Raw genomic sequence first — 13208 nt, 5'->3', positions numbered from 1 at the left:
CGTACAAAGGTATGGACTTTTAGTTGGAGAGCAGGAGAAAGTGTCAGAGGACTCTGAGAGCGCTGATCATTGCACTTACTGTATGTCAGTTTATTCATTCACAGCTGCACTCATTTCAAATCTGTCAACTGCTGTGAATGGAGAAGAACCCCCACATGCTGTCAGATGAGGCCATTTTGGGATGGGTGTCTGCTTGGTACCCTAAATATGAGTTTAACATGTAATATGGTTTTAAAGGTGGAACTTCCATTTAAGTCAGGTATCAACACATGATGGACCAAGTGACAGTTCTGTCCGGACCGCACCACTTTACAGCCTGGGTGGACTCCTCTTCTGTGTGTACTCGCCTGCTTGTCACTGAGGCTGTTAAACTCACAGCAGGGCAGAGGGCGGGAGGTATGGCAGGTCTGCATGGAGGGCGGGAGCTGCCCAACTTTTCAGATTAACAAGTGGGTGTTAAAAAGAAGAGTTGAGCAACTCCTGCCCTCAGTGCAGACCTGCCATACCTCCCGCCCTCTGTCCTGCTGTGAGTCTAATAGCAGAAGCAGCGGTGGCGGCAGCCAAGCATACACAGAAGAGGAGTCCACTCTGCATTATAGTAGAACTGTGAAGGTGGGAGAGCTGTAACTGAACTGAAAACTTTCATTTAATGGGGGCTGTGGCTGCAAGGGGGTGACTGTGTTTAGGTTGGGGTCTGTGATTGCAAAAGGAGCTGTGATGTAAGGAAGGCCATGATGTGAGTGAGGGGTGCTGTGAGGACGAGGGGTTGTGATTGCAAGGAAAGCTGTGATGTGAGAGGGGGAGCTGTGATTGTAAAGGGGGTTGTGATATAAGAGGGAGAGATGTGATGTGGGGCTGTGATATAAGGGGAGCTGTGATGTGAGAAGGGGGGGAATGTGACTGCAAGGGGCTGTGATGTGAGGAGGGAGGAGCTGTGATTGTAAGGGGGACTGTGTTGTAATGGGGGGGGGGGGTGTTTGTGAATGCAAGGGAAGCTGTGATGTGAGAGGGGGAGCTGTGATTGAAAAGGGGGCTGTGATATAAGAGGGAGAGATGTGATGTGGGGCTGTGATGTGAGGAGGGGGGAACTTTAATTGTAAGAAGGGGCTGTGATGTAAGGGGAGCTGAGATGTGAGGAGGGGGGAGTTGTGATTGCAAGGGGGACTGTGTTGTAATGGGGGGCGGGGTTGTGATGTGGGGGGGGGGTGTCTGTGAATGCAAGGGAAGCTGTGATGTGAAAGGGGGAGCTGTGATATAAGAGGGAGAGCTGTGATGTTGGGCTGTGATGTGAGGAGGGTGAACTGTAATTGTAAGGGGAGCTGTGATGTAAGGGGAGCTGTGATGTGAGGAGGGGGGAAATGTGACTGCAAGCAGGCTGTGATGTGAGGGGGGGGGATTTGTGATTGCAAGGGGGACTGTGTTGTAATGGGGGGGGGGGGGTGTCTGTGAATGCAAGGGAAGCTGTGATGTGAAAGGGGGAGCTGTGATTGTAAAGGGGGTTGTGATATAAGAGGGAGAGCTGTGATGTGGGGCTGTGATGTGAGGAGGGGGAACTGTAATTGTAAGGGGAGCTGTGATGTGAGGAGGGGGGAAATGTGACTGCAAGCGGGCTGTGATGTGAGGAGGGGGGGAGTTGTGATGGCAAGGGGGACTGTGTTGTAATGGGGGGGGGGGGCTGTGATGTGGGGAGGGGGGTGGCTGTGAATGCAAGGGGAGCTGTGATTGTAAAGGGGGTTGTGATATAAGAGGGGGGACTGTGATGTGAGGAGGGGGGACTGTGATATAAAGGGGGGACTGTGATGTGGAAGGGGGGGGTGTCTGTGAATGCAAAGGAAGCTGTGATGTAATGGGGGGGACTGTGATAAGGGAGGCGGGGTGCCTGTGAATGCAAGGGAGGCTGTGATGTGAGGAGGGGGGAGGGCTGTGATGTAATGGGGGGACTGTGATGTGGAAGGGGGGGTGTCTGTGAATGCAAGGGAGGCTGTGTTGTGAGGAGGGGGGAGGGCTGTGATTGCAAGGGGGACTGTGATGTAATGGGGGGACTGTGATGTGGAAGGGGGGGTGTCTGTGAATGCAAGGGAAGCTGTGATGTGAAGGGGAGCTGTGATGTTGGGGGGACTGTGACGTAAGAGGGGTCTGTGATGTGAAGGAGGGGACTGAGGGCACTGTAAAGGAGATTGGGTTGTGATGTGAAGGATCTGAGTAGTAGTAGTAGTTGATAGAACAAAAATGAGATTTGGACCTCTGCAAGAAGAATATTTTACTGATGGCCCCCGTGAAGTTTAATTCAGTACCCCTGCTATAAGGCTTTTGGTTTGCGTTCTGTGAAAGCTGGATCCAGAAATGATATTGTCTGACAGCTGTTGGATAAGCTTGAACATTGTTGATATATACAGCAATAAATCCTCCCGGGGCCTTTTCATGGTATTGGGGCTCCTGGGCTTTCTGTGGTGTGCACAAACCACAGTTTTCCATAATAACACCTGCCAACATGTTTAATTGAAAAAAAAAAAAAAGCTGCAATGCAAGGCTTTCGGGGTCCTGTTTTTCTACTGCTAAGCAAACTGTATGTGAGAAGCTGGCACCTGCCCTGCAACGTGTACCAGATCCATGTGCCAGATATTCGTTGGCCTAAGCATGTGTGTGTGCACAGGGTGCCAGTGCTACCATGTGTTCAGAGTGAAGTGGCGCCAGCCGGCTCCGTGCTCCAGAAGATATTGCTCTTCATCTATCATGCAATCCCTCGCCTTATTATACATGGAACAGTGGCCCAATGTTTTCGGCACATTTTGTAGTACATTCGGGAGCCCTCTCAGTAGGGAATATTTAAAGAGCCATTGAAACAATTTACATAGTAAAATCCTTTTTAATGTAAATCGAATTCAAATATTAAATTCCATTTTCTGGGCTTTTTAAATTGCCGACCATTGACAGGCTGGTATAATGCTGTTGTGTACTCATGACAATTTGATTCTAAAAATGCATGTGAAGGCAAAACTTTTTTTTTTTTACATTTCATTTTTTTTTTTTTCATTTTGGATGGAGTAGGTAAGCACCCCTTGTCTGGTTTTACTGCTGTCTTTGTGCCTTTTTGGGAGATTCAACTTTATTGGTCTTGGTTGTCAGTGTTAAGGGTGTTAAGGAAAAACGGAAACATTTATTAGATTTCAGCTTATCAATTCTTAGATGTGATGGTTGCATTAGTTTTATTTTTTAGACTGTCTTTTATTTTCACCTGGCAATCTGGCCAGTAAGTCTGTTGTTTTTCAACAGACCAAGCTGCCTTACAGATGTAGCAGTTAGAGGAATGAGACAAACCATTTACTATTGACAAGAGCAATTACAGTTATCAGCTTTTATTCATTTAAGTTAAACCTTTATCCCTGAAAGAACAAAACTGTTGTAACTGCTTTTAAAAATGTTAGCTGCAGTTTGGCTTCAATTTGTTTAGTGTATTTAAACCTGCTAGTACATCTAACACTCCCCTCAACCCAAACTGACAATGCTGCTGTCCAAAGGTGTCTCCATTTCTCTTTCATCCAGAGTGGAGGCACTCTAATACAGGAGGTGTGTTTACTAGCAAGATCACCAGTTGATAACAGAGGGAAGAAAGCTTAACCCTTTCGCTGCCAGAGCTGGTTTTTGTATTTTTTGCACACATATTTCAAAATAATTTTTAATTCAGGCCTGAAGATTACACAAAACCCCCAAACATTATATATTTTATGAAAGCAGACACCCTAGAGAATAAAATAGTGGTAGTTCCAATTTTTTATGTCACATGATATTACTGCAAAGTGAATTTTAGGGCAAACAAATGCAATAAATTAACCATGTTTTTAGTCAAATAGAAAAGACGAGGTTGCGCTAAGTAAATAGATACCCAACATGCCAAACCTCAAATTTGTGTGCGCCTATGAAACGGCAACAAACTTCAGTACTCTATATTTTCTATAGGTGACGCTTATAAAGCCCCTATGTCATCAAATTAGCATTATGGAGGAGGTCTTGTGCTGGAATTATTCTGTCACTCCAGATGATATATAACGTGTATTACAATTGACGTTTACACGTGTTGGCCCCCTGATGTGTGCGTTTACATCTATATGTGCACATATGTGGGGGGTGGGGGCTTCAAAACATTTTTTTTGGGGGGGATGTTATGTGCTTGGGTGCAACACTTGTTTTGCAGTGAAAAATTTTTTTCACTTAACTTTTTTTCATCACATAGGGACACAGGGGCCCCATGATCCCCTATTGCCCCATGGGGGCCCCATGACACAGGGGCCCCATGAGTTGTCAGTCCGCCCCTGCATAGTTCCCTATGTGATGATTTTTAGGTGAAAAGTTCTCTTTATTGAGACATGCAGGGTCTAAAAGACCCCCAATGTCTCCCCTGAGTTCCACTGGATGTATTGCAATGCAGATCGCATTGCAATACATTGAAAGTGACAGCTGTGACCCGGAAGTGACATTATACATGTCGCCTTCCAGGTAACAAACAGAAGGGGAGGAGAGCGGTCCGCTCTCCTCTCTCCCCTCCACCCACCGGCACCCACCATCCAAGTTTGTTGACAGCTGTTACTATTAGACAGAAGAGGGGGCACCCTGCCTCTGTGGGCAGTTCAGACCGGGTGTCTCAGACTGGTTTGCCCACTAAAACCATCAGAAATTGCATCACTGCTTGCTGACATTAGAACTACAGGAGAGATGTGCCAAGACCAGTGGCTGGGGAATGCAAGCCATAGCAGCCATCAGTCTTACAAACAGGAAGACTCCCAGATTAACCTCAGGATTTAAAAAATGCACATCCTGTTTCTCAGAAACTACAACCAGAAGACGGATTACATATTCTAGGAAGGTAGGAAAGAAGCAATAGATCTATTTAAAGACGTTTTGCCTGGAGTTCTGCTTTAACAACAACAAAAAACAAAATGAATGTAGTCACCACATCTAATGACTGGTATGCTGTAATATATTGAATTTTTGGTTTGGGCTTAAAGTGTTACTAAGCCCACAACAGTAAAATCAGTCTGTATATGCAGTAAAGCGTGCTTGTTATACTCCCTGTGGAACCTAAGGGGTTAATCCTCTGCATTGTATAAAAAGGCTGTTTGATCTGATCTTCCCCTTCTTCTACTGTCCCCAATCCAGCTGCTGATAGTACAGAGCCCTAGGAAACGCTCTGCACATGCTCAGTTTGGTGTTTGTTGCTAGAGAGTTTTTTTTCTTTTTTTGGGGGAGGGGGGGGGTGCATGTGATTCGCACAGGGCCAATCAGCGCCTATCCAAAGAGTCGGGGGTCATGCAGCCTCATAGGCAATGCAATGTATACTAGCACATTACGCCTTTACCTTGCAGGGTTCTTTTTTTTTTTTGGATGCAGTTTACTACTGTTTTGGCAAAGGTACCTAGATCACACAACAGGCTGAAAAAATACTTTGTCAGGTACGATTGTTTAAAAGTATATATTTCAACTGTGCTTTTATCTGTTAGCAAAGAGGGCAGTTTTTGGCCCGTTTCACACAGGATTCAGCTTCTATAGGAGCAGTGTGAACAGCAAGACTTGAGTAGCTTTCTCTGAGCCTTTATAGTACCCTTTAGCTCTTGTTTGGAAATGTTATACACAGATTCTAATGGGAGTTCTGATTATCACATTAAACAAGCTGCTAGCAGGCTTCTGTGGGCTTTCAATAAGCTTCAAGTAATGCTGAAGCCTTCTAGCAGCTTGTTCTAAGTGGTAATCAGCACTTCCATTAGGATCCGTGTTCAGCATTTACAAACCTGGGATCAAGAGTATTTTGAAAAGTTTTAACAAAGCTTGCTGACAGCTCTGCAAATGCTTTTTCAAAGCTTGCTGTTCATACTGCTTTTATACAAGCTGAAGCCTGTGAGAAACAGGCTTTAATAATTATTTGGGCAGGTTCCCACCACAATTTCTGTTTTCCGGATGCGTTTCTGCATGTACGGTTTTGATGCATTCTAATGTGTTTCGGTATGGTTTTTATCCTTCATCTCAATTCAGGACATGTGTGTTCTGGTGTGATTTTGATGTGTATTGATGAGGCTGCTGCTCACGATGGCTGCTGTCGTCATTTCTGGTGCGCTGTGACTTCACTTCCAGTGTGCGATCCTTGGTGATACCGAGGAGGTCTTTTCTGGTTCCTCTTACCCCTCAAGTGGCATTTCTCCAGACCGCTAGCTTCTGGACACTATTTTTACCAGCTACTGTTGTCCACTCCTCTTCCATCTGTGGAGTTCACCATCCAGTCTCCCCATAGCTATGTCTACATACAAGTAAGCTGCTCCCACCATTCCTTTAAGCCTGTAGCTTGTGCCAATCCTTGGCTTGCACCATACTATTTCATGGATACATTTCAACCTACTGATTATGGTTTTATTGGCCTATTAAACTTTTGTATTATACATTTTGACTGCTGGATATGTACGCCATTGCATTTATTTCCTGGCTTTCACCACGATTTTCTATGCTTTTTCCACATCACATTATACTCCTAATGGTCATCGGAGCAGCTGTGGAACTGGCCTTGCTGACGTTGGTTCTGGGATTTAGCGCCTAGTGGTCTGTGTATTTTGCAACAGACCTGTCATCCGCTTGCTCAGTGGGGATCAGCGGAGAGATCCCCTGCTGAGCAAGCGGATCCACTAAATGGGTCCGCGCTGTGTGAAAGGACCCTTACTGAGAAACATGCAATACAAAAATAAAAGTCTAAAATAACGATAATCCAAACGTGAATATGTAATAACTGGAGTCCACAGTCCTTCCAGCCTAATCTTGTAGGTGAAGAACATACAAACTCCAGCTATGCAGCAAAGCATCTGTGCAAATGGCTTTAAAAATCTGGGGCCCTTGCCTACAGTGTGCAAAATAATCTGAAGGAAAAATGCTTTAGTTGCCTATAACTACCATCCATACACTGGTATAAACATACATACTACGCAAAAAAAAGCATGCTTTAAAAGGGGTTGCTATGAGTCAGCATGGTGACTTTCCATTAGAACACTTACAAGCACCATCAGTACACAGTGTAGAGAACAAATTCAGTACCAACAGCAAGTAATCATAATTCAGCTAATACTCTGATTATAAGTGAATTCTGATTGGTTGACAGAGTTCCTAAATATGTCTGCCACTCTAAATGTTATTGTAGCCATGCAAGACACACCAAAGTGTACCTGTATAAGTCGTCCTTGCTCGCTCTGTAGAGCCCCCAGCTCTGACACCAGTCCATTCTGTCCTTTCCTTAGGCTCTCCCAATCAGCCCGCTGCCTCGACACCTGGGAAACCATCTGTGTCACTTGGTCCACCAATCCCGCCAGCATAGCCCTCTCCTTTCCCACAGCCACTTTCAGCTCTGAGTCGTGGTCAGCCAAGGCAGACAGCAGAGAAGACTGCATGCCATCCATTCGAGGAAGGGGGTCCGGACAGTTGGGGTCAATGAATATACTGATGTGGGAGCTGTCTGCTCTTTCTATGGTGACCAGGGCATTGGGGTCCTCCATGTTGGTCGTAATGACTGGTGGAGGCTCTGTGGAAGGAGCATGGTAGTGGTTCATGAACAGAACTGCTCCGGTGACGGTTACCGCCAATAGGACAGCGACAGACAACAGGACGGTACATAGGATGTAACCACAGCTTGTCCTCTGCAGGATCAAAAAGAAAAGAAATCAGTCAATACAATTTAAAATAGGAGTATAAAAATCCACTAATAAAAACATTATTATTTCGTTCTCCTTCAAACCATTAAATTGTAAGCTCTGGTTAGCAGGACTGTCTTTTTTTGTTTGTTTGTTTCTTGATTTACATAATGTTTGTATAGAGAAGGAGAAGGTGCTTCTAAGTGCAATAAAAGATGCCCGGAAGCGCGGTGGCCCTCTCTCCTCCCATACCTGCTGGTCAGCATATGTGGTTCCCAGAGCACTGTGGCTGAGAATCTGCCCCAACATTTTACTGATGAGCCTTTACCACATGAATTTATCTGTGAGTTTTTATATCCTGCTCTAATAAACATGTCTTTTATTGCACTTGAAAGAGCCTTCTCCTTCTCTGTGTCCTTGTCAGAGTTTGCTTCTAACTCTTGGAAGTGCTGTTCAAGTGCTGCTTAGGCTTCCACATCAGCTGTCCTTTGGATTGGTTGCCTACAGACTCCTCATCACTAGATCTCCATATCATACAGAAGTGCCCTATACCTCTTCCTCTTCATCCATAGTAATGTTTGTATGTTTACTTTATATATCCTGGTGATCTGGAATATGACAGTGCTATATACAGAAAAAACACTAATTTAGGGCTCCTGTACATCGCTGTCTATACATTCAGTTTACTGTTCCACGTGTGCATTTACATGCATTTGTATAGTATTTGGTTGGGGTTTTTTTTGCATTGTTTATCATTTTTTTCTAGCTGCTTTTAAATGCATTTCATGCATTCCAGTGCAAAAAAAAAAGCGGCATGCTGTAATTTTTAGAAACACAAAGCACTGCAGTGGTTTAAACTACAATGAAATACATTGATTTTTCTTGAATATATACTTCCAGGAGTCAGTAACCAGTCCTTGTGCTTGGGTTTTTGGATTTTATTAGGGGTATTTAAACTTGGATGGGGTAGGGGGTGTATGGGATGCCCAATGGAACTGAGAAACTGAGGACAACTTCCTGAAACTATTTACAGTTCTCTACAGCAAAACAGTCTCTATTGGAGAGCTAGCCAGTATCTCCTGTAGTACCACCCCAGACCCAAGATAAATCCTTTTCTTTACCCAGCTGTCTGGAGGAATCCCTGAGCAGGGGATCCAGTGCATGTCACTTTAAGAAATAAGACAGACCCGGTAGGTGGTGAATCTGGTTTTCCTTTTCCTTCTTGTGTGCCTTCCCCTATCTGCCCCAGGAGGTGCACGATTAATCACTCAGTCCTTCTCCTGTTTAGCTGGTGGGTTGGTGGCTGCTACCAGGCTTTCTAGCTGGGCCGCTCCTTCCCTGTGCACAAGTGGTCCTTGCTCTGGGGGCCAGTGAGGGTCTGAGTTTTCTTCCTTCCAAGCTCCACTGCCTATAAGTGAGCACCTCTCCCATCTGGGCCCCCTACCAGGCTCCTGCCTTCAGCCTCACATTCTCAATGTCTTCCACCAGAACTCTCCTGCTGCTGAGCAGGCTTTCTCACTTTTATGGATTGTACTGCCCCCTTGCCAAGCCTCCTGTTGGGGATTGGCCAGAATCCCTCAAAAGTGCAGATCAGCCACTCCTCAGATCTATCCACTGCTGTTTTAAAGTGTTTGTATAGCCAAAACCTTTTTTCTTAGTTTTGAGTACAGTAGGGAAGAGTTAAAACCCCACTGCCAGTTTATCTGTCTTTCAAAAATTTACATTTACTTTCTGTCCCAAAGCCAAAACAGAAAGTCAGAGGAAATTTCCCAAAGTGGGGGGAATTGCACTCTTAGACAACCATCATTGGAAGATTTATCCTTCCCTCTTGTTCTGGGGGCACCTCTAAAAATTTTTTCTTTCCTTTCACTTTTTTTTCCACAAATGTCTGGAACGTTGATGGTTTAACATGGAAAGATTGACCGCACAGACATGAAACTTAATAATTGCACCAAGCCACTCTTCCAGATGTTCAGCACTGAAAATAGCTTAAGCACACTGAACAGTTTTCAGATGCTCTTTGCAAACATTTGGCACCTGCTGCAGTCAAGTTGAAAATGGAGAAACCGGAAGGAGGTGGCTTGAAATGTTTCATCAACAGGCACCAGTCTTCTGGGATTCTGAGGATATGCAGCAGCAGTGCAGAAGACTGTTGCCATCACTTTGCCTGTTGATAGAACACTTTGACCCTCTTTCTTCCACTTTCTCCATTTTCAACCTGACTATGGAGGGAGCCAACTGTTTTCAAAGAGCACATGAAAACCGTACAGTGTGCAGGTGCCATTTACAGTACTGAACATCTCGAAAAGTGGCTTGGTGCAATGATAAAGTTTCATGTCTGTGTGGTTGCTCCTTCCGTGTGGGACCGTGAACTTTTCAGACTACCCTCATAGATGATAATAGTCACTAGAACAAATAAAGAGGTGAATCTCCCCAATGAGGACACAGACAACAATAAAAATTTGACAGAGGGCCCAACCATAACCTGTACAAAAAATTTAATTTAAAGTGAGCCCTGATACTTTAAAATGTAAGTGCTTGTAATACACTGTGATCCATATACAAAACCTTGGAGCACTGCTCAGAGTACTGCAGAACTTCCCCCTGCAGTCCAAAGCACAGATCTCGTGCTGACATTCAAACATCCAGCCTAGCACATCCAGCCTAGCACAAACAGATGGGAAAATTCAAGGTGGAAACACCGTACACTTGGAACCCATCCCCAACAGGGCCAAACATGGCAGAGGAGCATAGCCAGAAGGAGTTCAGGCTGTAGCCATATCCTAACCTCTCTATGTAGTGGCTAGGTTCTGGTGTGCAGTGTTTCCAGTTTTTTCTGTGCTGGTAATACACACAGTTAAAATTTGTATTTGTGAACGGTTTCTCTGCTCAAAATTGTGTGTAATTCTGTTCAGCCAGTTTTTAGATTCATCCACATGGTGCTGTCATATACTGCACATAACAAACAGCTGCTGAAGCATGTTTTTGGATTAGGGACTCTTGCAGTTGGGCAAATGGAGGGTGGGAAATTCAGGTGGGTGGATTTAAACTTTAAAAACAGAACTGTAGTCAACAAACAGCAAATGCCCCATCCCAGGTATGGCTTCTAAACCCCCTCTAGGTGTTTTGTTTTTTTGTCATTGTTTCATGTTGTCACTTGGCTTGGTTCTGCTACTTTGACAGTGTGAAGATATAACTAGAATAAGAGAATGGAGGACAGAAAGATGAGTCATGTTGACGTAACTGACATTTTATGCATGACTAAGTCTTTAATTTCTTTTGTGTCTGCCTGATTCCAATTTTTTTTTTCTCGTTTAAGGTCTGAAAGTAATATAGAAGTGCCTGTTCCAGTCTCCCTTCCTTGCTGTTGCACATTTCAAATGTTGCTTTTCTTATATGGCCTCGTGCACCTCCCTCTTGAGGGTATGTTTATATTAGAAAAAGTGGTTAACATGTCTTGTTTAAGGCCTAATTCCAGAAAACAGTAAATAGTGCATTGTGTACCAGTTACCTGATTCCTCAGTCTTTATTTCAAATACCTGTTCCTAAGCTATTGTGTAATGGATCAAAGTCACAGTTCCCTCTATGGGCAAAGCTAATGTCCTGGCCTTTGGACCAGACATTTTTCCCTGCTTATATGTACTTAGTACTGGTCCCATCACCACCCCATGAGTTCTTTTGCCTCTGGAGCCTATGAAAGAAGATCTGGCCGCTGGAAGTGTTGCCTCCACTAATATGAAGTGTGCACTTCACCAATATGACTTGTGCAAGCAGGCAGCCAAAGACGGATCCCATTAAGCATTTAGAAGAGAGAAGGATCAGTATGTCACCATAGCTTCAGTTAAACTGGAACTTTAAAAAAGAAAATAATTGGTGATCAGACAGTATTTATGTTACAAAAGAGCCATACTGTGTCTCTTTGCCATTAGAGTTTCTTTCCTGGATACAGGTGTGTTAGTGCTTCTACCTTCCCACATCTCAGTTCTGCCCAGTGCTCAGACTCACAGGCTGCAGATTTCTCTAATTAACACAGATCTCAAGAGGAGAAGTCAACAGTCTGAATCAGGGGCGGACTGACAACTCATGGGGCCATCGGGCAATAGGGGATCAAGGGGCCCCTGTGTCCTTGCCCAAACTCAAAAAAGCCTATGAAAAAGGTACCAGGGGCATCTCATGGGCCCCCTATTGACCCCGGGCCCTCGGGCAGTGCCGAGTTTCCAAATGGTCAGTCCGCCCCTGGTCTGAATGGCATCCAACAACAGTTATCCTTTATTGCAAAAACATGTATAACAGTTGTAACACATCCGTGTTTCGGCCATCAGCCATGACTAAGGCCAGATGGTGGAAACGCGTTGGCTGTTTTACATGTTTTTACAGTATAAGATAACTGTTGTTGGATGCCATTCCACATGTCGACTTCTCCTCTTGTGATCGCAGTTTCTTACCTGCCAGTCTGGCCTGTACACTGAGCCGTGCATGTGCAGCTCAATGTACAATTTCATTAATGGTGAGATGAATGAACTCCCACAAAATCATCTTGGCATGGCCAATGGGAATACCTAAGGATCAGTACCTAGAAGCAGACAGGTCAAAGATGTCGGCAGCTGGCAGGGAACTGTGGACACAACAGCACTGGAATGAAGGTGAGTATAGTTTTGCTTTGTTTTTTTTTTTATCAGCAGTTAGAGGGGATTATTTTACAGCAATGTGGAAGGATGGTTTATTCATAAAAGTATGTGCTATCCCATGTACATTCCTTATATTCAGAAAATATCCCAAAAACTTCTTTTCGACATGCCTTAAAAAAATGTCTAGACCCTACACCTTTAAAAGCCAAGCCAACGATGGGTGTTTACAATGTTTGATCTTTACAGGTTTACTTAAATGATTGCCGTTACAAGCTCAGTTAGCATTCTATTGAGTCTATTTTTTTTCTTCATTCAGGTCAGACCTGTTCCATAGACTTGCACTGAATAAGAGGAACAGTAAGACATGAATGATGCATGCCATTCTTATGTGGTAAGTGGAACCTGCATATATAACGAACATATATGGATGTCCCCATGTCAATGGATATTTACAAACTACATAGCAAAGCATGGTTGATTTATCAAGAAGATTTTTTTTTTTCATTCTATATTTAAGACTTTTATAGAATATGACAATACAGGGAAAAAAAGCAAAACCTGGGTACAGACATTTGAGGGCAAACCTTGAGAAAGAGCCAGAAGGTGAGGAGAGGAACCAATAGTGGTACATTCCGAGAAGATGTTTTATATTCATCTGATCAAGTCCCCAAACCTTTGTCCCACAGTAAGAAAATGCTTCAAACCTGAAATTTCAATGGAGGCATCATTGTCACCCATCCTGCCACCTATTCCTTTCATCTTAGCTCCATCTTGCAGAGCAAAGGCCTCCTCACAACCAACACATTTCCATACAGCTGTAGCTCTTGACCACTATGAAGATCTGAGGCAAGAGTGGTGGGACAAGAAAGTATAAAGCCTCTTCTTTTTGCAGTCCCTGGTTTTTGGCATTTTTTTACTTGGT

The 13208-nt window shown here is 44.2% G+C and overlaps 1 protein-coding gene across 2 annotated transcripts in view; it reads right to left on the bottom strand.

Annotated features, from left to right (window-relative positions):
• Window positions 1-13208, bottom strand: part of FIBCD1 (fibrinogen C domain containing 1) — a 367744-nt gene that overhangs the window by 152412 nt on the left and 202124 nt on the right. For both annotated transcript variants that reach the window (XM_089669029.1, XM_089669031.1), the window contains exon 3: window positions 7197-7664. In XM_089669029.1, the coding sequence (XP_089525155.1) occupies window positions 7197-7664 (468 nt within the window). The remainder of the gene's footprint in view (window positions 1-7196; window positions 7665-13208) is intronic.

This window comes from Staurois parvus, unplaced genomic scaffold (genome assembly GCF_062004578.1).
Source record: "Staurois parvus isolate SC_StPar_1 unplaced genomic scaffold, SC_StPar_1.0 ptg000068l, whole genome shotgun sequence".
NCBI lineage: Eukaryota > Metazoa > Chordata > Amphibia > Anura > Ranidae > Staurois > Staurois parvus.
The sequence above is the reverse complement of the archived record's forward strand: the minus strand, read 5'-3'. Positions and strand labels throughout refer to the sequence as shown.